The sequence below is a fragment of the Amblyomma americanum genome, chromosome 1, assembly GCF_052857255.1.
Source record: "Amblyomma americanum isolate KBUSLIRL-KWMA chromosome 1, ASM5285725v1, whole genome shotgun sequence".
NCBI classification, from domain to species: domain Eukaryota; kingdom Metazoa; phylum Arthropoda; class Arachnida; order Ixodida; family Ixodidae; genus Amblyomma; species Amblyomma americanum.
The window spans coordinates 205,344,027-205,370,419 of record NC_135497.1 but is presented as its reverse complement, the minus strand read 5'-3'; the positions used below and the strand labels follow the sequence as shown (position 1 = coordinate 205,370,419).

Genomic DNA, 26,393 nt, shown 5'->3' with positions numbered 1-26,393 from the left:
GCAATGGCCAGGCCGAAGTACTGCTGACTAACTTCAGCGAAGAATACCGGCATATTAACAGAGGAACGGCGATTGCTTTCTACGACGAAATATCTGACGTACGAGATTCCTTCGCCCTCTCCGACCCCTCCGCAGAAGATCCGCCTGACCAAGAGAACTCGCCCACTTTCGACATCAACCCAGCCCTGCACCGGAACAGACAAGACCAGATCCGCAATCTGCTTCAAAACTACAGTGAGTGCTTTTCGACATCGCCGAAGGTGCGACAGACGCCAATTGCCAAGCATCGCATTATAACGGATCAACACGTCCGACCTCTCCGTCAAAGCCCCTACCGTGTGTCTCCGCGAGAACGACAAGCCATCCGGGACCAAGTCGAAGAAATGCTTCGCGACGACGTCATCCAGCCTTCAAACAGCCCATGGGCGGCACCGGTTGTTCTAGTGAGAAAGAAAGACGGCGCACTTCGATTCTGCGTGGATTACCGCCGCTTGAACAACATAACAAAGAAGGACGTCTACCCCCTCCCCCGCATCGACGACACACTGGACCGCCTCTGCAACGCCAAATATTTCTCATCGATGGACCTCAAGAGCGGCTACTGGCAAATTGAGGTCGACGAAAGAGATCGCGAGAAGACAGCATTCATAACTCCGGATGGGCTGTTTGAGTTCAAGGTGATGCCATTTGGTCTCTGTTCCGCACCAGCGACGTTTCAGCGAGTAATGGATACAGTGCTGGCAGGCCTGAAGTGGCAGATTTGTCTGGTATATTTAGATGACGTCGTTGTCTTCGCCTCGAACTTTGAAGAGCACCTCAAAAGACTTCGAACAGTACTAGACGCAATCAAGTCGTCTGGCCTAACCTTGAAAGCAGAGAAATGCCACTTTGCCTACGAAGAGCTGCTGTTTCTAGGCCACATCGTTAGCAAGGAAGGAGTACTCCCAGACCCGCAGAAAACAGCCGCTATTGAACAGTTTCAACCGCCGGCCGATAAGAAAGCAGTGCGCAGGTTTCTCGGACTATGCGCATATTACCGACGATTTGTGAAAAACTTTTCGCGCATCGCCGAGCCCCTGACCCAACTGACGAAGGCAGACGTGCCGTTTAAATGGGAAGCGCCGCAAGCAGAAGCCTTCAAGGAACTTCAGCGTCGTTTACAGTCCCCACCGATCCTTGCGCATTTTGATGAAAACGCCGATACTGAAGTTCATACCGACGCAAGCAGCGTGGGACTAGGCGCCGTTCTCGTTCAAAAAACTGACGGGCTGGAGAAGGTCATCGCATACGCTAGCCGTTCCCTTTCCAAGGCCGAGGCTAACTATTCGACCACTGAGAAGGAGTGCCTTGCCATCATCTGGGCTACGTCGAAATTCCGCCCCTACCTCTACGGACGGCCGTTCAAGGTGGTCAGCGACCACCACGCGCTCTGCTGGCTTGCCAATTTGAAGGATCCCTCTGGCCGACTCGCTCGATGGAGTCTGCGTCTCCAGGAGTTTGACATCACCGTCGTTTACAAGTCCGGACGCAAGCACACTGACGCCGATTGCCTCTCACGAGCCCCTGTAGATGCACCACCGCTGGACGACGATGAGGACGCCTTCCTGGGACCCATCAGCGCAAGCTCTTTTGCTCAGCAGCAACGCTCGGACCCCAACCTAAAAGGCCTCATCGAGTACCTGGAAGGCAAGGTTTCTTCACCCCCCGCTTCATTCAAGCGAGGACTGTCTTCTTTCTGTGTGCAGAATGAGGTCCTTGTGAAGAAGAACTTTACAGCGAACAAAACAGCCTACCTCCTTGTTGTACCTACTTGTCTCCGCGAAGAAGTTCTACAGGCTTCACACGACGAGCCGACAGCTGGACATCTCGGGTTTACTCGCACCCTCCGCCGCATTCAAGACAAGTATTACTGGCCCCGACTGTCTGCCGATGTCGCACACTATGTGAAAACACGCCGAGATTGTCAGCGACGAAAGACTCCTCCCACACGACCAGCAGGATTTCTGAACCCCATTGAACCTCCCTCAAGACCCTTTCAGCAGATTGGCGTGGACTTGCTTGGCCCTTTTCCAACGTCAACATCTGGAAATAAGTGGATCATCATAGCGACCGACTACCTGACCCGCTACGCCGAGGCGAAAGCCCTACCGAACGGAACAGCAGCAGAAGTGGCCAAATTTTTCGTGGAGTGCATTCTTCTTCGACACGGCGCCCCCGATGTGCTCATCACGGACAGAGGAACAGCATTTACGGCGGAACTCACGCAAGCCATCCTGCGCTACAGCCAAACCAGCCACCGGAGGACAACTGCATACCATCCGCAGACCAACGGACTGACCGAGCGCCTGAACAAAACCATCGCCGATATGCTCGCTATGTATGTCGATGCCGAACATAAAACCTGGGATGTCATCCTGCCTTACGTCGTCTTCGCCTACAACACCGCAGTGCAGGAGACCACCCAGATGACGCCTTTTAGGCTCGTCCATGGCAGGGATGCCACGACCACGCTAGACGCCATGCTGCCCAACGTTACAGAAGAAGAGAACGTCGACGTTGCCGCCTACCTTCAACGCGCAGAAGAAGCTCGAAGGCTTGCCCGATTACGGATCAAAGATCAGCAGCGGTCCGACGCCAGACGCTACAACCTACGAAGACGCAACGCGGTATACAAGCCAGGAGACCAAGTCTGGGTGTGGACGCCCATTCGCCGCCGTGGATTGAGTGAAAAGCTTTTGCGCCGCTATTTCGGCCCGTACAAGGTTCTTCGTCGGCTGGGTGAACTGGATTATGAAGTCATCCCTGACGCAATGACTGCATCCCAGCGACGCCGCGTACGACCAGAAGTTGTCCATGTAGTCCGTCTGAAGCCGTATTATGCGCGCTAAAGGCCGCTGCATTTTCATGCTCTATTTTCGCAAGATCCGTTTTTTTTTCCCTTACTAGTCGCATTATTTGTTTTAATGCATCGGGTCGATGCTTCTTTGAGAGGGGAGTAATGCCGCGAATATTTGCAGTGTTTATTCGTTTTTCAAATCTGCCGCGACACCACCTTATCACTTTGTTTGCGACGCAAGACGCGACTAGATTTATCTCGATTGATCGCAGCCAGGCAAAGCTGATTCTACGTTGTTCCGGAATGTTCTAGTAACTTTGCGCCCTTTATCTCGAATGTTCGCTATCAGCTTTAAATTGAGCACGGCCGACAGCGGCGGGCATTCTGTTCGACGACCGCCGAGCACGCTTGTCGCTTCGCCGCCGCCGAGTGATTCAGTCCATTTTGGGTGCAAGTCAGCCTAATAAACAGTTCTTTTAGAAGATCCTTTCGTCCGTATTCATCGCTGCTTCGACTGCCGTCACCACTACGTGACAATACCTTGCAGGTAGTCATGGTACAAAATTTGCTTGATCCTTTAAATGTTCTTTTGTATAACATCCTTCCGACAAAAAACAGTGGGTCCTCTTTAGAAATTCTCTATGATGACATTTTCCCGAAAAAAAGCTCAGCATTTACCACCCGCATTTTAAATGGATTATTAGAAGACCATTTACAAAGCATACCTATTAGCCTAACGATATCTACTGACGCCTTTCAATGTGATGAAAAGGCAGGGGCGGGAATATATTGCCCGCTTCTAGATTGGTCTTTTTCTGTGCGGCTTCCCGACTACACCCCAATTTTCCAAGCGGAGTTTCTGGCGGTGGTGCTTGCTCTTGGAAAACTAGAGCCAGCTTTCTCTTCAGTGGCTGTGATTACAGACTCTCTTGGTGTTCGTCTCTTGCTTCGGCTGTGGATTCGCCAATCTTGAACACCTTCCATTCATTACTCCCGCCGCATTTGAGCCTAGTTCACATGATATGGGTGCCAGGTCATAGCGGTGTGACCGCCAGTGAAGTTGCGGACTGCCTGGCAAAGGCGCCCCTCAATGGCCCCGTGCTACCTATCGTTCCGGCTACAGCGTACATCACAGCAGCGAGGTTTCGGCGACAGAATTTGTTAAGAATGACAACTGGATCTCTTTTAAGATCTGATGATTACCTGCACCTGAGGTATTCGTGGAGCAGGCAATCATGCCATTCATGGCAGCTTGAGGTATATCCATCAAGGCTCCGCTGCCGGATCCCACGCTTAAATTTTTATTTGCACAGGTCTGGGTTGGCGCTTAATCCCGTCGGCGTATTCGGTGATGAGCACGAAGCCATAGATCATTTTTGTTGTTGTGTAGCCGGTACACCATGAGGAGAAGACGGTTTTTAGAGAAACCACTACAAGAGCTTGGCCTTTGTTTGAGCAGCCCAGTCATATTGTCGTTTGGAGCCACCATACTTGGGTACAGCCACAAGGCTGTTTTTACCGCTCTCCAAATTTTTAATGGAATCAAATCGGCTACCTTGCTAATGATATTTTTTTTCAATAATATTTTTATTCTTACGATTATCATTATCATTTAACCACTTGGCTATAAACATCAGTCTTGGTCTCCTGCGTGCGTTATGCATTTCCCGTTTCATTTCGCTGTTCCTTGTTATTTACTTCTTCCTTCCTCAGCATTAATTTTATTTTCGTCCAGGAAATGTTTATCTGAAAAACTCTCTGTGCCCCCAATTCTTGGCCAATCCCCCTATGTGGGCATGTGCCATTGTATGAGGGCAACAACAACAACAAAGACGACTGCAATTCGACTGAGCGAGTTCCACTCGGCCAGACGTAACTCTCGCGTCACTCCACGTTTAACCAGAGCTAAACCATAGCCAATTTTCGCGCAGCTGTAGATTCCATCAAGTCAGCCACGAGCCAGGGTCTCTGACCCTCATCACCCACCCGTTTCAGAGGCAGGCAGTCTGTGAATAGCCTGAACTAGTGGCCGTAAATGAAGCTCCTGAAGTGCTATACCGCCCAGACAACCACTAGGTTTTCCTCTCCATGGCTCCGTACGCCTTCTCTCTGGGGCTCGTCTGTCGACTAGCAAAGGCTACAGGATGTTCTCTACACTCGATAACCTACGAAAGCACGGCACCAACCGCGAACTTTGACGCACCTATGCCCATAACGAAGGGCAAATTGAAATCTCGGCGGCGCAACAGCGGTGCGCTTATTAACTTTCTCTTCGGAGCCCCAAAAGCATCCTCTGGCTCCTTTGACCAGCGAAAAACTACATTTTTGTCGGTTAAGGCGGTCAGCGGCTTAGCTATAGCTTGGCGAATTGCTCTATATACCTTCGGTAATAGCCAATTGGGCCGAGAAACTACCCTACCTGGCGGACACCAGACGGGAATGCAAAGCCAGATATATATTAGTTTCTTTGGCTCAGACCGGACGCCGTAAGCTGAAACAAAGTGCTCGAGGTGTTTAACCTCCTTTTTTAGGAATTCGCACTATGAAGGCTTAAGCTTTAGGCCCGCTCCTCGCAGTCGCACCAAAACCTTTTCGATGTTGAAAAATGTCTCTCAAAGTTCTCAATTTATATGGTTATGTCATCCATATACACGAAGGCTAACTTTCCCAGAAGGCCCGCCAGAGTAACATCAGCGGTCTTCTGCCAGACAGCAGGGCTATTGAACAGACCCATCGGCAGCCTTTTCCATTCATAGTGTCATGCGGGTGTATTGAATGCCGTTGTCTCGGCATCTGCCTTTTCTATTGCTATCTGCCAAAATCCCGCCGCTTGATTCACAACCGTTAAGTACCTGGCAGAGCCCATCAGAGAAAGGGTCTCCTGTATATTGGGGATGGGAAACGGGTCGATCCGAGTTACGGCATTGAGACTGCGATAGTCCACTACCGGTCGGTAGGAACCATCTGGCTTCTCCACCAGTAGGGACGGTGCCCCCCGTGCCTACTTTGAGCGCTCGACTACTCCGCTATCAATCAGATCCTGCACCTGCTTCTCCATCTCCTCACGCCGAAGCGCAAGTTTCTATCCTGTGTTGTAGAACGCCACAGTAGCCCAAATCCAGGTTGGTCGCGGCGAACACCTCTGAGAATTCGTTCAGCAGGGCAATCAGCGCCTCCGCCTCCTTGGACTACGTGAGAAAGATCAAACAAAGCACCTGGCGCGACAGAAGGGCCAGCGTGCCCTACAGCGTCGAGTACCGTTTTGCTGCGCTCACGTCTCTCAATCGCAGTTGTAAAAGAAGCTAATGTTTTGTTCTTGGGGAGGTGCAGTGGCTGCTGGCTGCAATTAACCACCAGCAGAGGCACAATGTGGTCACCACAAACAGTAACGAAGCACGCGGCTGCCTTCAGGCCATTGCTGGGAGAATCGACCGGCTTAAACACTCCCACGGAGCCACTCTCCGCATCTCAAAGCACATAATCGCACAAAACGGGCTCTGACCAGGGAAGACCGACTACCTCATCGAACAGCTTTACGGCAACTGGCGGCAACTCCCGACCTTCCCCACCGATCCCGCGGTCTGTTCGGTGTCAGTATCGGTATTGCAAGTCTCAGCCATTTTCCTGTTTTCAAACGGAACTTCTGAGTCTTCCGCATGGACTGCTTCTTCCAAGAACAAGAATGAGACATCTACATTTGCACTTCTCAAAAAATCATGTCCTAAGTTACTCAACACTCCTTTTGGCAGAGACACTGTGTCCAGGCATATCTAACAGGGGGGGGGGGGGGGGGGGGATCTAATGCAATTCCGTCGACCGTGAAGTGTAACCGGTAGACGCCGCTTATGCCAAGAGGCATAATGGGTTTATGCCCCATTGTGCCTACAATCCCCGTTGCAACATTGCAACACTGCCAGACGCTTCCAACGCGATCCCCTTTCCTTCGTAGCGCGCTAAATCCGCTTTCCATAATCAAGATCACCTTTGACCCTGTGTCTCAGCCATTCCAGGCAGCAACCACTTACCTTGCGGCGCACAACAGGGCAAGCCTCGTCGGCAATACTCTGGCCTGCGAAGCACACGATTTCCTCAAAATCTCTCATGCCGCGCCTAGAGCTTTGTGGCGGTATCCGGTTTCCAACGAGCGGGCGCTGCTGAGTCCGCGCTTCACCCCTGCGTTCCACCTGCTGCGCTAGCAGCTGTTCTAAGCGGTCTAGCCACTCTTTCAAAAGAGCTACCTTGGGGTTTAGCTCCGTTCTTTCGACGACGCTTACTCTCTCTGTGCTCACCGTTAGCGCCTCATTTTGCTCCCCATCCAAAGCGGCCTCCACACCTCGGTCAAAATCGCTCAAATTGCGCGAGAGCACGAACCAGCTCACGGGGTCTCGCGATCGGCCACAAACAGTGCGGACATTTCCTCTTTCAGTGGCTCCTCCGCGTATTTCTTCATTAGCGGGTCTCCTTCCTCCGTCCCCCTTAGAGTATCGCGTTCTAATTAGCGCTAAAGTCGCGGCGCAAACGTTTGCACGTCCTTTCCTCAGTGACCATCTGTCCGGCCTCGCAAAACTTTTCTAAATGCGCATGACGGGGTTCAGTGTCGAAGTACTAGAACTGATACCGATATATTGCATGAAAATGACGGGATGCATATTAGTGCGAAATCGCTATTCCTATGCGTAAACCACGAGAAAGATCTTGCGATATTTGTGGGGTTGCAGTGTTTATGGGTTTGGGCCGAGTGAAATAAATAAGATAAATACCCGTGACTGGGATTCGAAACCGCGGCGGTGCGAAGATATCAGCTTCACTGGCCGCTGCACGAGATCACTATGCTATCGCCGCAGCCGATCACGCCTCGTGTTAAACTGCAACACACTCTCGCGCTGTGCACTGCGCATCGTCTTCTTCATTAACCAATACTAATATCAAACTGGTATTCGTGCCTTCAGAGAGATGTGCGCTGCATGCGTTGGCGTGGACAACGTTGTGGCATGAAACATGCCGCTAGAGCAATACGCGTTGCGCTGAAAATACTGCTGCAGAAACGCGGTACCGGAGCATAGGCCGCCGGCCTACATTGGGCTAATTGGCAGTGACGATGAAAAAGCCGCAGATGCGTATAACTAGCACCCTGTGTCCGTGGACACCCCAATCGCGCTTTCAGCTACTCGTCAGTGCTGTCCACCTCCAAAAAATTGTGCATTCGCACAATATTTCGTGCTTAGCAATGCTAAATCGCCAACCATTTTAACGCGCCAACGTTAAAGGCCCCGCTCACCAGAAAATCCGGTGTCCGCATTGTGAGCGAAAAATCACGGGCATGGCTGTGGCAGGTGGTCCCTGGAGAGCAACCTATAGGAGGCAGGTGGGCCACCTAGGTCACATGAACTTGCGGCGTCATCACAACCTGCCCCACCGGACAGTGAGCAAACAGCCCACCGTGGCAGTTGGCAATTTAATTAATGATTGGTCGCTCGGGAAGAGCAAACTGGGCCACACAAGGCCCACCACTGGGAGCACCTTCCATCGCAGGGCAGTGTCGCATCGCTTAACTGCTGCACCACTGCACTGCAGGAGGGGTATAAGCACTCCCAGGGATCTATATGAATGTAGAGATTGACCTTCTGCATATATGAGAACTGACCTATTACGCTATCGCGTCATACCCTTCAGGCGGAGCTTAAGTGTCCACTCCTTTTTTTTTTTGTCTGCATGGCTTTCTAGCCGAATGTCCACCGACTAAATAATAACTTAACTAATAATAAATATTACCTAAATAAGAAAGCAAACCCACTACATAACAAAGCATAGCAGGTTAGTTGTTCGGTTGCTAACATATAAACTGTGCACCCTTGACCCCCCTAAGAAACCGCACCACCCCGCCTCCCCGAAGTGGGCTTTCGGATCCGCCCCTGGTATAGCGACGCATGCGAAATAGTATACGGTAGGTTTTGTACACAGCAAAATTGAGTCGTTCGCGCTCGTCACAAACTGCAACCCGAGCTGTACGCGACTGGCGCCCCGTGGGGTAAAGCGCATGACGCATGCGGCCCGGAGAAACAACAATGCAGACAAAGCAAGTGTCCGTCCCTCTAGAGATGAGCGGACCGTAATTAGCGTTCTGTCAAATCGCTTCGGCCTTTTTCTTTCCTTTTTTTTAAACATCGCAAACGGTCGCGATTTGTCAATCATCTAATATAACGACATATAACAGTACCAACCGGATGCATTCGAGGCAAAGCCTGCCAGTCATGTTTTAAAGCACAGGTCGCTGAGCCGGTACCTCGTGGCCTGATATTCGACTGCTGTTGTCCCGTTCAGCTGCTGCGACACTGCAGGGAGCGCTGCTTTGGCATCTCGAATTGTCTGCGCTCAATTTCACTGTCCCCGGGCATTCACAGAAATCTTCTGAAAATAACATTTTGCCCTGTCCCTCGGTTCTTTTGTTTTGAGGGGAGAATTTTCTCGCCATGGCGTTCGAAGATTGTCTTCCTAAAGGGCTGCACGTGCCCAAGAAGGCCAGTGTTACAGTGAAAATTGACAACGGGGTCGTTGCAGCACACGCGCAGGGGGTGACAGTTCCGGACGTCGACTTTTCAACTTTTTTTAGGGACGTCTTTGGCACATACAAGGACGAAACTGCTGTGGTGAGTATCTAGATTTATTTGCTAATCGCGTGTAGTGTGAAGCTCCTGTGCCGTCTCCCGAACACTACCATTTCGAATTATAGTTCACCATGCATTCGGGCTTGCATAGCGGCGCCGCTTGTTTTGGGGATTGGGGGAAACTATTGAAGAATGAAAACGAGCCTGATTATTTGTGAAGGTTGCAAAAAATCGAGAATTGGGTAATTCTGAACTGCTTTCAGGGGCCTTTTTGCGATTTGCTCGTGTAAAACAAGCCAAGTAAGACAAAGCGAATTATGAGTAGAGAACATTATCAGTAAGTGCCAGAGTGTGATCTCAAAACTGTGGGCTATTCCCGGCTTCTGACTCGAGTCGGACAGTGGCGCGAAGCTCGTGGGATTCCCACAGCTCTGGAGCCAGCGTTATCAGCGGAACACTTGAAAGATGCGGCAATGTTCTTCAAAAGGAATCTGCTCCGCCCTTCTTTTCTGGGCTTGTGTACTGGCCGTCAGTGCACACCTGATGGCCAGTATGTTAATAAAGACAAAAGAACAGTCACAATTCGATGCATTTATGAAGCCGGGCCTTGGTATGTCTTGGGCAGAAATACTTCATGGCGTTGAGTCTTTAACTGCATTTAAATGGATTGTAACTTAAGCGGCACTCCCTGTGCGCGATTCTGGCTGCCTCAAAGTGCGCATTGTAGCCCTTTGTGGCAGTGTCTATGATTGAGCACGTAAGTTTTCAAAAAAAAAATTTCCGAAACGTCTGAACTTACAAAATGAGTGCTACCAGCTACATTCGAAATCCCTGCTAGACAGAATGGTAGCGACATTTCGTGCCTAGAAAAAAACGATCGCTTTTCAAAACGAAGAAATAAACAAGGACCCGTGAAGTTCTACGGTGCGGGAAGGAAATTCTGTCTGATTCTGCAACTTTTTTCTTCTCTCATGTGGGGAAGTTTTTTTTACTAAAGATCACACTATATACGTCAGTTTTAGTTGCGGTAACAGCTTCGGATGATAAAAAATAATTAATTCAGCAGAGGTATCTTTTCAAAGAATATGGCTGTAATTCTTTAAGCACGGAATTGTGCGTCGTGCTTCCGTTCTTAAAGTTATTGAGCCATTTATATATTTTTTGGGAAATTGAGACGCATGTATATGAACAAAGAAATTGCCAGATTTCTCGCGCTAGTAGAACCTAATGCATGTCAGAAAAGGTACCGAGCGCCTCGTGCACGGAACTGCCTCGAACAATTTTTGCATTCTAGTTCTTAATGGCTTAAAAACACCGACACAAAAAATTTGTCGCATGCTTCCGGTGGCTCCCTTTCCCGCATAGAAGCCACCAGTGACATAAGAGTTTCTCAATATTACCTAGAGGAAAAGCTGGTGCCACCGTCTATGCGAGTTTCTTAAAGGGCAGCTACAGGTGTTTTAGAATTCGACGGGCTTAAAGGGCGCGGTAGTGTGAAACTTGCACGTAAAGCAAGCGGGCTCCTTTTGGGCTAATATTTGAAATCGTGACTCAATCGTCTAATAAATTCCCGATGGTCTTCAAGCTTCTCCGCAGCGCGCAGCGCCAAGTGGGGGCGCATGATAACGTCATCAAAGGTACCGGTACATTTCCAACGCATAAACGCTTCCGATGAAGGAAAAAAAACAACGCCACCGAAGGCAAAGCCCGCCGAGCGTTGTTTCGCATCACCCAATGACGTAAGGCAGCGTGAGGTTGACGGCAGCGGAAATTTGAAATTTTGCCGTCTGTGACGTCACATCAAGCTTTTCCGCACTCCTCGACTGCTGTGAGAGGAAGCCTAAGCTTAATTATGGATAACGTCGCCATTTCAAATGCTAAATAAAAAAACTTGGCACGATTTTCGTACAGCCTATATATATTTGAATCCTTGAATATTGCGAAATTCTCAGAAAGTGTTGCAGTTGCTGAGCACCTCATCCAGTGCGCAAATACCGGGAAGACGAGGTTTCCTATTTGGCCTGGCTGCTGTGTTGGGCCGAAAACACGCATCCTGCCTCTGAAGCGGCAGCCGCTCCTCGATGCTCTCCGCTCCTCGAATATGAAATTATTTCGCTTGTGCGCTTCTTACTTCATGAGTAAATTTAACACAAGTATTAGGCTCATAGAGAAACTTCACCGCATTCCTTCGAGGTCTGCCACGAGAAGAATTGTATTGTTACGGCTGAATCCACGTTTCATGTCCAACAACAGCCAAGCCAAATACGAAACATCCTGTCCCCAAGGTGGGTGAAGGGTGATTCCGCCTGCTTTCCCTCTAAAGATAATATTGAGAAACTCTATGGCTGGTGACGCGGCAGCGGAAAGCCTGGCACAAGAAGCCAGCTCTCGCCTGGCATCAATGGCAGCCCCAAAACGACGAAAATCAAGCAGATGTGGCGGGTCATCTCAAAACGATGTCTTTGTCAGCGGAATCACGTTGCATATGCCTAATTTCAGCGGCCGGTTGCTCACTGGATTCCCCGTGTGTTGCAGCCCAAGAAGGCCGGCTTCAAATTTCTCATCTGAGAAAGGTAGGAAGCTTGGCAATAATGAATTACAGAATCAACATTGGGACTGCAATGGCCTAAGTTTCATTACGCTACACAAATGCTATTTGTACATCAGGTCTCGTAACTTTTTGGCGCTGAATTAAAGATCAGAGTTGACAACAGGCAGTTACAGACCGAGTGCTGAAAAGTATTCCCACATTAGAATAGTGCATGGTTTGACAATAGTCTTCTTGTCGTACATTGGCTTGCCGCAACTGCCGCAAAAAAAAAAAAACCTTGAAAACATTTTCGCTAGTTGCTATAATCGAGATATTCAGCGAGAACTACAGTAAGGGTTATTTTTTATCTTTTTTCTTTTTTGCCTTTTCTTCAAGGCACAAAAAAGTGGAATACTAAGTGAAGTTACACTCATAGGCTAGCATCCGGTGATTGCAAATATACAGGATGTTTCAGGGAAGCTGATCACTTTCTTTTTTAAATAGGCTTTTTGAGTGATAAAGTCAGCTTCGGCGGCAGAATGATGCGAGTCTCGGCGGACATAAAAAAAAACAGGTGAATGAAGATAACCAGTTAGCCGGATAACTCATTTCTAATAATTAACTTTTTAACTCTTACAGTTACATACATGGCTGAGATTACATATTTACAGCGGGTCGTTAGTAATAGCCATATCAGTTTTTAGAATTTCGAAAACGCGATTGCCCTCGCCGCTGTGGCTCAACTAATCTTAGCTACATCGTGCCAAAATACATGCGCTTTCGAAAAGCGTGCAGGCAAAGCAAGCCCTTCAGAGCACGTAACTATTCGAAAAAACCAAATTTTGTCGAACCACAGTGCCGAGGATAATCGCGCTTTCAAAACTCAAAAAAGTGATATGGCTATTACTACCGACCCGATACAAATATTAAATTGCAATCAGATGTGTAACTGCAATAGTTCAAAAGTTAATTATCAGAAATTAGTTAAACGTATAACTAGTTAACTCATTCACCTCTGTACTGCATCCGCCGGCACTGGTATTTCACCGACACTGGCGAAATTTATTAGTGCGAAAGAACTAATCAGGACGTTCAGACGCCAGCAAAATCGTCTCTTGCGTGCATGCACCGAATTTGCGCCTAACGAGAGCGCTTCGTCCAGCGACACTGCCCGCTCGTCGTCGTCTCCTGCAGAGCACAAATCCGGTGGTTCTGCCCCGAGGAAAATCGTCTCTTGCGTGCATGCACCGAATTTGCGCCTAACGAGAGCACTTCGCCCAGCGGCACTGCCCGCTCGTCGTCGTTTTCTGCACAGCACAAATCCGGTGGTTCTGCCCCGAACAAAATCGTATCTTGCGTCTATGCGCCGAGTTTGCGCCTAACGAGAGCGTTTCGTACAGCGGCACTGGCTGCTCGTCGTCGTCTCCTCCAGAGCACAAAGCATTGAGTTCTTCGTTCTTGCCCGCACCTCTCACGACATCATCCTCGGTTGGGACTTTCTGTCCGCGCATCACGCAATCATCGACTGTGCACGTGCTCAAATTGATTTGTCGCCGCTGTGTGATACTCTTGTGGACGCCTCGCCTGCTACTGCCGCGCATATTCTCGCCACTGACGACACCGACGTGCCGGCTTTCTCCTCTGTTCTTGTGCCCCTTACTTGTGCTGCACTCTCTGACGCTACTGTTCTTTTTTCGTCCTCACCCCTTTGTGCGCACCGCAAATCTGTCATGCTCCCGCATGCTGTGCTCACAATTTCTGGTGGTTGTAGCGCCCTGTACGTTGCGAACCCGTTGCCTATCCCGACCACTTTATTTCGGGGAGAATCGCTTGTCACGATTGATGTCATCGATCTCGACGACGCTTCACCTGTTCCGGATGACCCTCCCGCGTATGACATCAATGCCCTCACTCCTCCCATCGTCGCAACCGATCAGACTTCACCCGACCAGCTTGCCGATTCCGTCGATGCCGCTCTGCCACCTCTCCAACGCGCCCAGCTTGTCTCCTTGCTTCAGCTCTTCCGCCCGTCCTTCGATTCTCATCAAGACACCTTGGGTCGTGCAACAGCGGTTCGCCACCATATCGACACTGGAACACATCGACCTTTACGCCAGCGCCCTTACCGCGTCTCCTCCGCTGAGCGCCGCATAACTGATGATCAGGTGAGCGACATGCTACACCGGGGAGTGATCCAGCCCTCTCACAGCCCGTGGGCTTCTCCCGTTGTACTCGTCATGAAAAGGACGATTCCATTAGATTCTGCGTCGACTACCGCCGGCTAAACAAAATTACTCGGAAAGACGTCTACCCCCTGCCTCGTATAGATGACGTGCTTGACTGCCTGCAGGGAGCAGAGTACTTTTCTTCGCTAGATCTGCGCTCTGGATACTGGCAGGTGCCGATGGCCGAAGCTGATAGCCCGCAAACAGCTTTCATCACGCCTGATGGGCTGTATGAATTTAATGTGATGCCCTTCGGTCTCTGCAACGCGCCTGCAACTTTCGAGCGCATGATGAACAACATCCTACGCGGGCTGAAATGGCAAACATGCCTCTGCTACTTGGACGATGTTGTCGTCTTCTCCCCGGATTTTCTGTCTCATCTTCGTCTTGAGAGTGTCCTTAAGTGTCTCAGTGACGCTGGCCTGCAGCTTAATTTGAAGAAGTGTCACTTTGGCGCCCGAAAGCTATCTTAGGCCACGTCGTGTCCAAGGATGGTGTCCTCCCGGACCCTGCCAAGCTATGAGCAGTTGCTGATTTCCCGAAGCCCACCTCCCTGAAAGAACTTAGAAGCTTCATTGAACTTTGCTCGTACTTTCGTCGGTTCGTCAAGAATTTTGCTGCAATTATCGCCCCACTGACACAACTTCTCGCCGGCGGCCACGACTTACCGGCCTGGTCCACTGCATGCGACGAAGCTTTTGCCATGCTGCGCCATCTTCTCACCTCCCCTCCGATCTTGCGCCATTTCGACCCTTCCGCCCCTACAGAACTCCACACGGACGCCAGCGGCATCGGTCTGGGTGCCGTTCTTGCTCAGCGGAAACCTGGCTTCAATGAGTACGTCGTTGCTTATGCAAGCCGTGCACTCACAAAAGCGGAGACTAATTATTCCGTCACGGAAAAAGAATGTTTGGCCGTTATTTGGGCGATCACAAAATTTCGCCCTTACTTATATGGGCGCCCGTTCAACGTCAACACAGATCACCGTGGCCTTTGCTGGCTGTCGTCACTCAAGGATCCTTCCGGCCGCCTCGCTCGTTGGGCTCTCCGATTACAAGACTACGACATTAAGGTCATTTACCGCTCCGGACGCAAACACTCCGATGCTGACGCCCTCTCACGCTCCCCTGTGTCCTCTGAACTCGACCAACCCTCTATTTCCAGCCTCAGGCCTTCTTTCAATACCATTGATATGGCTTCTGAGCAGCGCAAGGACCTTTTGATAGCTTCTATTCTCGACATCTTAGCCAACCGCTCTGCCAGCCCCCTTCTAGAGCACTCCGTCGTCAAGCCCGTCACTTTGTCGTGCGCGACCAGCTGCTGTACCGTCGCAACTACCTACCATCATCATCATCATCATCAGCCTTGCTACACCCACTGCAGGGCAAAGGCCTCTCCCATGTCTCTCCAATTAACCCTATCCTTTGCCAGCTGCATCCACCCTTTGCCTGCAAACTTCTTAATCTCATCCGCCCACCTAACCTTCTGCCGCCCCCTGCTACGCTTACTTTCTCTTGGAATCCACTCCGTTACCCTTAAGGACCAGCGGTTATCTTGCCTTCGCATTACATGCCCTGCCCAAGCCCATTTCTTTCTCTTGATTTCGACTAGGATGTCAATAACCCGTGTTTGTTTCCTCACCCACTCTGCCCGCTTCCGATCTCTTAACGTTACACCTATCATTTTTATTTCCATGGCTCGCTGCGTTGTCCTTAACTTAAGCTGAACTCTTTTCGTTAGCCTCCACGTTTCTGCCCCGTAGGTGAGTACCGGTAAGATTATGCTGCTGTACACTTTCCTCTTGAGGGAAATTGGTAAACTGCCACTCATGATCTGCGAGAATTTGCCATATGCGCTCCACCCCATTCTTATCCTTCTAGTTATCTCCCTCTCATGATCCGGATCAGCTCTCACTACCTGCCCTAAGTAGACGTATTCCGTCACAATTTCTAGGCTCTCGCTGCCAATTGTGAACTGTTGTTCCCTTGCTAGGCTGTCGAACATTACCTTGGTTTTCTGCACGTTAAGTTTTAGACCCATCGATCTGCTCTGCCTGTCTAACTCATTGATCATAATTTGCAGTTCACCTCCTGAGTGACTCAGCAAGGCAATTTCATCAGCAAATCGCAGGTTATTTAGGCATTCTCCATTTATTCTTATTCCCAACTGTTCCCAATTCAGGCCTCGAAATACCTCCTGTAAACATGCGGTGAACAGCATCGGCGAGATCGTGTCTCTTTGCCTGACGCCCTTCCTTATTGGAATTTTATTGCTGACTTTATGGAGGACTATAGTAGCTGTGCAGTTGCTATATATATTTTCCAGTATTTTGACATAAGGCTCTTCTACCCCCTGATTACGCAATGCCTGTATGACTGCTGAGGTTTCCACTGAGTCGAATGCTTTCTCGTAATCAATGAAAGCTATATATAGAGGTTGGTTATATTCTGCGCATTTCTCTATCACCTGATTGATAGTGTGAATATGATCTATTGTGGAATATCCTTTACGAAAGCCTGCCTGATCATTTGGTTGATTAAAGTCTAACGTTGCCCTGAATCTATTAGAGATTACCTTAGTAAAACCTTGGAGGCAACGGACAGTAAGCTGATCGGTCTGTAATTTTCATGTCCTTGGCGTCTCCTTTCTTATGAATTAATATTACATTTGCGTTCTTCCAAGCTTGTGGTACGGTCGAGGTCATAAGGCATTGCGTATACAGGGTGGTTAGTTTGTCTAGCAGAATCTCCCCTCCGTGTTTCAACATATCTGCTGTTACCTGATCCTCCCCAGCTGCTTTTTCCCTTTGCATTGCTCCTAATGCTTTCTTCACTTCCTCTTTCGTTACTGGTGGGATGACGCATTGCTGTGCACTGCTGTCTTTCTCATTAACTCTCTGATTACATTGGCTACTGTACAGGTCTGTGTAGAACTCTTCGGCTACGTTAACTGTCTTATCCATATTGCTAATGACATTGCCCTGCTTGTCTCTTAATGCATACATCTGTTTTTTACCTATGCCTAGTTTCCTCTTCATTGTTCTTAGGCTACCTCCGTTCTTTATAGCATGCTCGATTCTCTCCATATTAAACTTCCTTATGTCGGCTACCTTGCGCTTATTTCATAACTCTGATAGCTCTGTTAGTTCTATTCTATCGGCAGGGTTAGATGCCCTCATGTTTTGGCGCTTCTTAATCAGATCTTTCGTCACCTGAGATAGCTTCCCGGTATCCTTTCGAACTGTCCTACCGCCTACTTCTACTGCGCACTCCGTAATTATTTATGTCAGATTATCGTGCATTGAATGAACATCAAGATCATCTTCCTCAGTTAAAGCCGAATATCTGTTTTGCAGCGCTATCCTAAACTCCTGTGCTTACCCTCTTACGTCTAACTCGTTAATGGTCGTCTTCACTAGCTTCTTCCGTTCCCTCTTCAAGTCTAAGCTAATTCTAGACGTTACCATTCTGTGGTCGCTACAACGCAACTTTCCGAGGACGGCCACATCCTGAATGATGCCAGGTTTAGCCAGATGGTCGCAAATGGCTGCTCGTGATTCCCCGTCATCTCCGCTCAGCTATTTGTGCCAGTTATCATGACGACCCGCAATGCGCTCATGCCAGTCAGCTGAAAACTTATATCCGCCTACGTCTTCGGTATTATTGGCGAGGCATGTACCGTTCTGTCTGTCAGTACTTCCGCTCTTGCTTCGAATGTCAGCGGCGCAAGGATCCACCACAGCGCTCACCGGCTCCTCTGAAACCTTTACCTTGTCCGGCCCGCCCTTTCGACCGTGTTGGAATCGACCTTTATGGCCCTCTTCCTAGCACTTCTGCTCGGCCCTGTTGGATCATTGTCTCCATAGATCATCTCACGCGCTATGCGGAAACTTCCCCGTTACCAGCTCCAACGGCCTCCGACGTCGCCGGTTTCATACTTCAAAACATCATTCTTCGCCACGGTGCGCCTCAGGAATTGCTCAGCAACCGAGGTCGCGTCTTCTTGTTCGGCGTCCTGGAGGCCCTTTTTCGGGAGTGTCACATCGTCCACCGTACAACTTCATCTTACCATCCCCAGACAAACGGCATGACCGAGCGCTTTAACCGAACCCTCGGCGACATGATGGCCAAGTACATTTCATCCGATCACTCCAACTGGGACCGCATTCTACCATTCGTTACCTATGCTTACAATTCTGCAATGCAAGCAACTACTGGTTTTTCCCCGTATTTTCTTCTCTACGGCCGGGAGCTATCTTCAATTATGGACGCCATACTCCCTTACCGCCCAGATTCCTCCGAATTTACAACCGTCTCTCAATCCGCTGCGCATGCCGAAGAGCCGTCAACTCGCCCGTTCCTTTACTGCCCACGATCAGTACCGTCAGAAAAGTGCCCGCGCCACTTCTACCTGTCTGCCGCCGGCTTACCTTCCTGACTCCTTAGTTTGGCTTTTGGGGCCCTCCTCCAGCCCGGGCCTGTCGACAAAACTGCTAAGCAAATACCACGGCCCCTATCGCGTAGTTCAGCAGACATCTCCAGTTAACTACCTCGTCGAGCCCCTCACGCCTTCGCCTGATCATCGACGCCGCAGCCGCGAAATCGTCCAGTTCGACCGCCTGAAACCCTACTACGGCCCCGCTATCATCTCGTGCCCTTAGGCCGCCAGGATGGCGCCTTTTCACCTCGGGGGTATTGTAAGACATACAATTGGGGTTTGCTGCTCCGGCGGCCAGTGCCGCTGAAGGAGAAAAAGCTGAAGAAGACGAAGCTTACGCAGTTCAGTTTGCGAAGAAGACGAAGCTGACGCTCTCGAACTCTTGGCTTGGAGCAACGCTGTGTCGACAAAGATTTTGCCTGTCCACATTTCTTGTGCGTCTGATTTGCGTCTTTACACTTCATATTGAAAACCGCGTCCTCGATTGATTTGCCGTTTTGAAATCCGAACTGCTTATAACATATTACCTCATATTTTGCGAAGACTTTTTCTAGTCTTATATTTACGACTCCTTCAAATACTTTCGATAGAACAAGCAGGACCGAGATTGGCCTATTGTTGCTTAGGTCTCCTTCAGCACCACCCTTGCGAATAGGACAGATGCGAGCTATCTTGAGCGAGTCAGGGAAGATTCCAGTATCAAAAATTTTATTTATTATATCTGCTATGATGGGGGATAAGATTTCAGACAAATTTTTAATTGTCATTGCTTTAATTTTATCAAAACCAGAAGCAACGTCATTTCTAACCCCATAAATAAGTTTGTTGATTTCGTAAAGAGTTACTGGTGCGAGTACCATGGAGTTCACTATCGTCATGCTGTTATCAACCATGTTTTGTTCTTCTTCCTCTTTTTTTCTTGATCGTACACTGCGCACGTGGCAAAATAGGCGTTGGGGGCAGTGGCTGCTTCAAGACCGATTAGTGTGCCTGTGGGTGTAACTGTTTTTAGGACGGTACATTGTTCTTTCTTAACAGTTAGATTTTTTATTTCATTCTATATTTTCCTGAGACCCTTTCTTGTTTTCGCAGAAACGTGTTCATAATATTCTACCTTAGCATTTTTTATTTCACTGCTCAGTTTCTTTCTATGCTGTTTGAAACTGATAAGAGCATCTTCTTCTCGCATTTTTAAAAATGTATGAAACAAACGGTTCTTTCTGTTATTTGCTTTAAAAACGAGTTGTAAGTCCAGGGCTTCCGTATTCTTTTACACCTTGGCCTACTCAGTTCTGTTGGAAATGCTTGATTATAGCGGTCCCGCGGTCTCTCACCATAGCGCGGTCGAGGTGCGCTCGGTGGAAATCCTCTTAAGTCCATCCGCCGGTATGGGCAGTTGCGGAGGACATGACCTGGCTCCCCGCAGTGGTAGCAGAGCGGCCGGTTTTTGGGTGTGCGCCACACGTCCGCTTTTCGTAGAGTAGGGTGCGGGTCGCGCAGCTCGACGGGGGGAACGTACCCCTGCATTGGTTCAGCAGCAGGACGGTATGCATGCGGCGCCGACGCAGGTTTCCGTAGGGCTTCGCTGTAGCTCATGATGCACGGCTCCGGCTGTGGTGTCCGTAGGGCTTCGCTGTAGGTGAAGGTGTACGGCTCTGGCTCTGGTGCCAATGGTGGCTGGACCGCTCGCCGAATTTCGTCACGGACGGCGTCGGCTACAGCTGCAACACTGGCAGGTGGAGAATCTAAGCGGAGGTTGCGCAGTTCTTCGCCGACCACACTCCGCACAAGCTCCCGAAGCGCCTGGTCCCCGGCGACTGGCAGTGACGCACAGTAGTTAGTGGCCGCAACACTTCCCTGACAACCGTACTGTGCACTGCGTTCCTGCAAGGAACGTTCCATGGCCGTGGCTTCTTTGGCGAAGTCAGCGACGGTTCTTGGAGGGTCGCGTATAAGGCCAGCGAAGAGCTGCTCCTTCACACCATGCATGAGGTGGCGCACCTTCGTAGCCTCGGGCATGGCAGGGTCAGCCCGACTGAAGAGACGCGCCGTATCTTCGATAAACATGGTCACGCTTTCGTTCGACTGCTATGACGTGGAGCGAAGGGCGATTTCGGCGTTTTTTTTGTGCGTTTGTGCTGAAGGTGGCGAGCAGCTCACGACGGAACACTTTCCAGCTGGTAAAGGATGCCTCATGGTTCTCGAACCATGTCTTTGCCGAGCCTTGGAACGCGAAATACACGTTTCGTAGCTTTCGGTCCTCGTCCCACTGGTTAAAAGTGGCCACACTGTTAAAGCTGGCCAACCAGTCCTCGACATCCTCGAACCGATCGCCGTGGAAGGATGGCGGCGACCGAGGTGTGAGGACTACAACCTGCGGGACAGTTCCGGAAGGTTGACCTGTCTGACTGCCAGCAGTGGACGTCATGGTACGCACCGACGTCGTCAGTGGACGACACTCAGGTTCCAGGCCTCAAAGGCGGCAGCTCGCTTTGTGGACGGGTGTTGTTTCCAAGCGTCGCGGATGAGCGTCAGAATTGTCCTTGGGGTGAGCGTTCATGGGACGTTATCCAGTACCTCCACCAAAATGTCGCCGACAAACGTAGCGCGACTCAAAAGGGGCTTTTAATCGAATGGTCAAGTAGACTATCAGCGCGCACCGGTGTGGAAACGTCGACTTCCTCACTCCGTCACGAGCCAAGACATGCCGCTCGGCCGCATGGCGGAGCTCGCAGAATGTGAGCCGTGTGGCATTATGACAAGTTTATCAGGAAATATATTGTACGGCTTGTTAGGGTCGTCTTCTTTTAATACGCACGCCCAGTCAACGGCAGCAACCAGAACGCTAAAAAGTTTCAACGACTGATCATTTATTCTGCGGATGATCTTCTTTGGTTCATGACTAAGTTTACCACGCGGAGAAAGGATCAAACAAAAAGCTGAAAGGTGATCACTAATCCTTAGCGTCAGCAATCCAGCGGCACAATTTGTTGGGTGTATGTTCGTAATACATATATCAAGCAAAGATCCAGTATTGGGTGTCACGCTTGTTGCTTCGACGATAGTGTTTACGCATGCGTAAGACGTGACTAATTCTGTGAGTTGTCTTGAAGGGACATCATGTGATAGCATGTCTATGTTGACGTCACCCATGATCACGAAAGACGGGCCAGTACAAGTAAAGGCGTCGCAGTAAACTGTCTAGGAACTCAAAGAAATTTGTTTTGTTGCCTGCGGGTGGCCTATAGATAACGGTAGCTACATTATTTTTCCCACCTATGATAAGTCGTTCAACACCATTGTGAAGGACAGAAAAATCAGGAAAAACTTCATGCGACATGGGTCATTTGATGTACGCGGCTACGCCACCACCCCTTCCATGCGACCGAACAGCACCTTGATAAGCATAGTTCTGAAAGAATGGAGTTTGTTCTTGTACTCTTAACCACGTTTCTGTGAATAACATCCAATCAAATTTAACAGACAACCAATTGAAAAAGCGCGTAATTCCTCTTGTTTTTTCTTATACCGCGCACCTTCAAGTGGAACACTCGCAACTGATTCTGAGTAGTCTCTGTCATAGAATTGAAGGTGTTTATGGTACAGTAGTGAGAACAGTTTAAAGCTGCCATACTCTAGCTTGTCGCTATTTCCGGCATGTGGTTAATCACTTTCACCCAGTTGCACGGAACATCTTTTCCAGATCAGTCGTAGCGTTTATCCGCAAAGTTGCAGACTGTTCGTCCCTACAAGCAAAGATTTTGCCACCGTTTCTCCATACAAACTTCCAATCTACTTCACGCTTTTTCTTTGTCGCCGCACCGAGAAGCTGCTTACCATGGCGATTCTTCAAAACGCAGTTTTTCAGTGTTAATCCTGATTTTCCTGGCCTTCTGGAGGACAGCGTTGTGCTTTGTGCGTCGGACAAAACGAACGATGATATTTGTCTCATCATGTATTGAATTCGGCACTCTGTGGCACGCATCAATGTCGGCATCGATAATTTCTTCTTCCACAAGCGCACCAATCTTTTTAATTATGGTCACTGGCTCGCCATCAAGTGGCTCTTTCTTGATTTCGAAGTTATTTCACCTCTGGTATAGCTCCAGCTCCTCAATGCGGCGTGACTGTCGCGCATTGTCAGCTTTCAGATCTTTATTTCCTTGAAGCAGATTCTGAATGTCATCTTTCAGTGTCTTTACATCTTGCGAGCTATTTTTGATTGCCCTGAGCTCAGCTCTCAGTTCCCGCCGCAAGTCCTCAATCGCTTTAGCCGTCTCCCCTGGCATAATGCAGCGATGAAAAACAGATAAAAATGTTACAATAAGAAATGAATCACCAACAGATTAGGCCACGTGTGCATTCGGCAGGTGCGACTCAACGCTTATGCCACAAAGGCTCTTTTTAATTTATTGCATGGAAATAAATCCCGCTGACCTACCAACTGCTTTACGTACACACATACTATTCCGCGATGCAGACACACATTGTCATGTCTTCGTGCACTGCACTCCACCTGCACAGCAAAATTCCGGGTAACATACACATGCGTCAAAAACCGGCAACCATTCAGGAGGCCGGTCCTGCGCAGCATAAAACACCCGCACCAAGGCACACTGTTTATTGAACAGAGACTTAGATGAAAGAGGTGGCTCTGCATGCCGATCCATCATGCGGCTCTTCCACGGGCTAAAAAGTCCAAGAGATCATTAAGACATCGCACGAAATCGCCGAGTCTTTCAGAACAGGCAAGAACTTTGTAGTGTACGGCAATATCACAATGTCCTTTTTGATTGTTCAGTGAAGCATGTCCTAGAAAAACACTGCATCACGGCACCACAAAAAGAATGAACTATCGTCTCTGGTTGGCCGCACAGGAGACAGTTCACCGACCATGGCACAAAAGTTCTCTTGGCGTGAAGCCAAGAAAAGAAATACTTTAAAAAGAAAGTATTTTGCAGCATATTGAATATACATTCGCAGAACTCTCTTCAAGACACTAGAATTAATAAAACAAACGTAAGACTGCCTAAACATGGGTACAGGTCTTAGAGATTCTATTAGTGCTTTTGTCATATGCCTTCTTGACAGGTTGAATACATACAGGTATTGCAACGAGAAGCGAATAGTCAGGAAATCAATGGTATCGGCAACCTCCTTCAGGAAACCCCACAAAGCTCCCTCACGGCCATGACCAATAGAGGTAAAGATACAAGGCATACGACTACTTAGTCGCCTTCTAAGCGCCGCTAGCAGAGAGGGTGGCTTTGAACAACAAAAACCGTAAAACAAGCTGGGTGAACAAACAAGTGAACAAGGTCAACTCCTCCAGGCTCGAGAGAAAAAAGCAAATTGTCTCGATGCTTAGGCTTCCATTGAGAGCGCCAAAGAAAAGTCGTGAATAGTTTGTGCAGTCTTTTACCTTCTTCCTCGCACAGTGCATCACTTGCAGCGCATAGACAAGCTCTGCAACCAAGTAGATGCTGCAAACTTGTGTCCGAGCAAAAATACAGAGCTCCCGACACGTCAACGCCTACATTTGGCACCTCACAGAGAGAATTCGTGGCTCCCGACATTCCAGACCTATGAAGGGGAACCCCAAGATACTCTTGGTAATCAGAGTCCCAGCTTATGCCACCAAAACGGTTAGGTTTTGATAATCGAACTAACCAGTAACCCAACCAGAATCCCTTGGGTCTTTCCAAATTTCGAGCCGCGCCAGAGACGTCACAGAACTGCGCTGCTAAATTCAAAGCTACAAGCACACTCTTTTTATCAGAACAGAAAAGGGCGACGTCATCAGCATAGGCTCCTAATTAACGACTGATCAAGTGGGAATCCTGGAATAGCTTGGGATCTGATTATACTAAAGTACAAGGGTTCGAGATATAAACAAATAACATAGGTAATAATGGGCAACCGTGCCGTACAGACGAGATTAGTGGGATCGGCTTGGTAAGTTTATGATTTACTATCACCCTTTTATAGAACTATTTGTAGCATAGTCTAATGCCCTTAAGCAATACATCCCCATCATTTGCACGATCCAAGACTACAAACAAAACATCATGACGCACCTATCAAAGGCCTTCGCAAGAGCAGTCTGAATTAGAAAAACCTGACCGGCCTCATTTGTTACTGACTCCAACACCAAACGTACAATATGTGTATGAGTTTGGACATTGCCGCCTCGAATGCCACATGCTTGATGTGAGCCAATTAAATCTAGCACCGCAAGCTGCAAGCAGGAAGAAAGGATTTTTGTAAATATTTTATAGTCTATATTACACAATTAAATGGGAACGTACCCCTCGATAACCCTCAACCGTCTCTTTTCTGTGTTTTTCGGAATGAGTATGGTATGACCAGCATAGAAAGGGGGAGGTAAAAAGCCAACGTCGTAAGCAACTTTTAAAACTTCCAACAAGACAGGCGCCAAGCAAGGCAAAAACGTTTTGTAGAATTCGCTACTCAAGCCATCCGGGGCAGGAGATTTCTGCCCCTGCAGAGCGGAAATAGCCAATTTGACTTCGTTCAAGCAGAGATGACCCTCGATTATGCCTCGCTGATCTTCGTCAAGTCAAGGAAACACATCATAGAAGCGACTGAAGTCTGACCCACAAGGCTGACTGCAACCACCTCCAAAGAGACGAGCATAATAGTCATAAAAAGCCGCGAGAATTCCCGGGGTGTCACTATAAGTATTTCTATCATAATGAATCTCTAATACTTCAATTGCAAGAGCAGCCTGCATTTCATCTCTTAATGCCCGTCGAGTTTGTTGTTCTTCAAGAAACCTACACGTCCGAGATCTAATTAAGGCCTCCCTGATATTTTCCTGAGGTAAACAGTTGTAACAGTGCTTTAATATTGTTTATGTCATCAACATAAGCCCCCGAATCAATTATTTTTAGCTCATGCAGTTCATTTAAGGTACGTCTAAGCTCACGAGGGTGATGATGCCTCTAAAATATGATTCGTGCTGACGCTTCAATTGCATGATCTTTAGCCTCCTGCGCGAACAGATCCCACTTCTGAAAGGCCGAAAGATCGCCACGTGCCCATGTATCTTTCAAACAAGAAGTGACAGCACTCTGATAAATTTGTCAGGAGTCAATTATTCAGCTTCCAGAACTCCTACCGAGACTGGATGATACGATGGCTGCACCTTCCTATCTGTGCAGACGCCATGCAATGATCACGAAAGAAAATCGTCCGTACCGAGTAGCCATGCACATTAGATAACAGTCCAGCAGAAACGTAGATCGTGTCTAGCCGAGCGTTTGAGGAAGTTTGCAAATGCGTGAAATGAACACTATCGCACTTTTGTCACCCAATGTCACAGAGCAAAATTAGTTAAAATAGCAGAACTAGGGTCATAACGCACACGTAGCACTGATCGGTCCTCATTATTGCAAACACAGTTGAAATCAAATAATATGATTTTGCGATCCGTATGCTACAAAGGGCGGTTTGTTCAAGCCTATTATAGGGGCATCAAGTTAACGTGCTGTAGCGTGTATGACTGTTAGGTATGTTGGGGATGTGTACTGATTTTAAAATTAAAATAAAAAAGGAAAAGGCGCTATCGCATCTACTCTTAAGGGAAGCTTAAGCGTCCTTCTAATTTTTAATGGTTAGGTTCTCTCTGGAATACCTTATTTCTTTGAGCCTAAAATAACTCAGGAAAGACTTGCTTGATGTCATGTTACCGGTTCCTGTTTATCGTTCCTTATTCTGTGGAGGGGAAAGTAAGGACG

General features: G+C 48.7%; 2 protein-coding genes across 2 annotated transcripts in view; one reads left to right on the top strand and one right to left on the bottom strand.

The window, feature by feature from the left end:
- LOC144115521 (uncharacterized) overlaps positions 1–6,939 on the bottom strand; it is a 70,670-nt gene extending 63,731 nt beyond the window's left edge. The window contains exon 1 of the mRNA XM_077649935.1: positions 6,862–6,939. Within this exon, the coding sequence (XP_077506061.1) occupies positions 6,862–6,939 (78 nt within the window). The remainder of the gene's footprint in view (positions 1–6,861) is intronic.
- A 2,367-nt stretch (positions 6,940–9,306) lies between these two features.
- The window catches only part of LOC144115514 (uncharacterized), a 57,284-nt gene continuing 40,197 nt past the window's right edge, over positions 9,307–26,393 (top strand). Inside the window, exon 1 of the mRNA XM_077649926.1 lies at positions 9,307–9,483. Within this exon, the coding sequence (XP_077506052.1) occupies positions 9,307–9,483 (177 nt within the window). The remainder of the gene's footprint in view (positions 9,484–26,393) is intronic.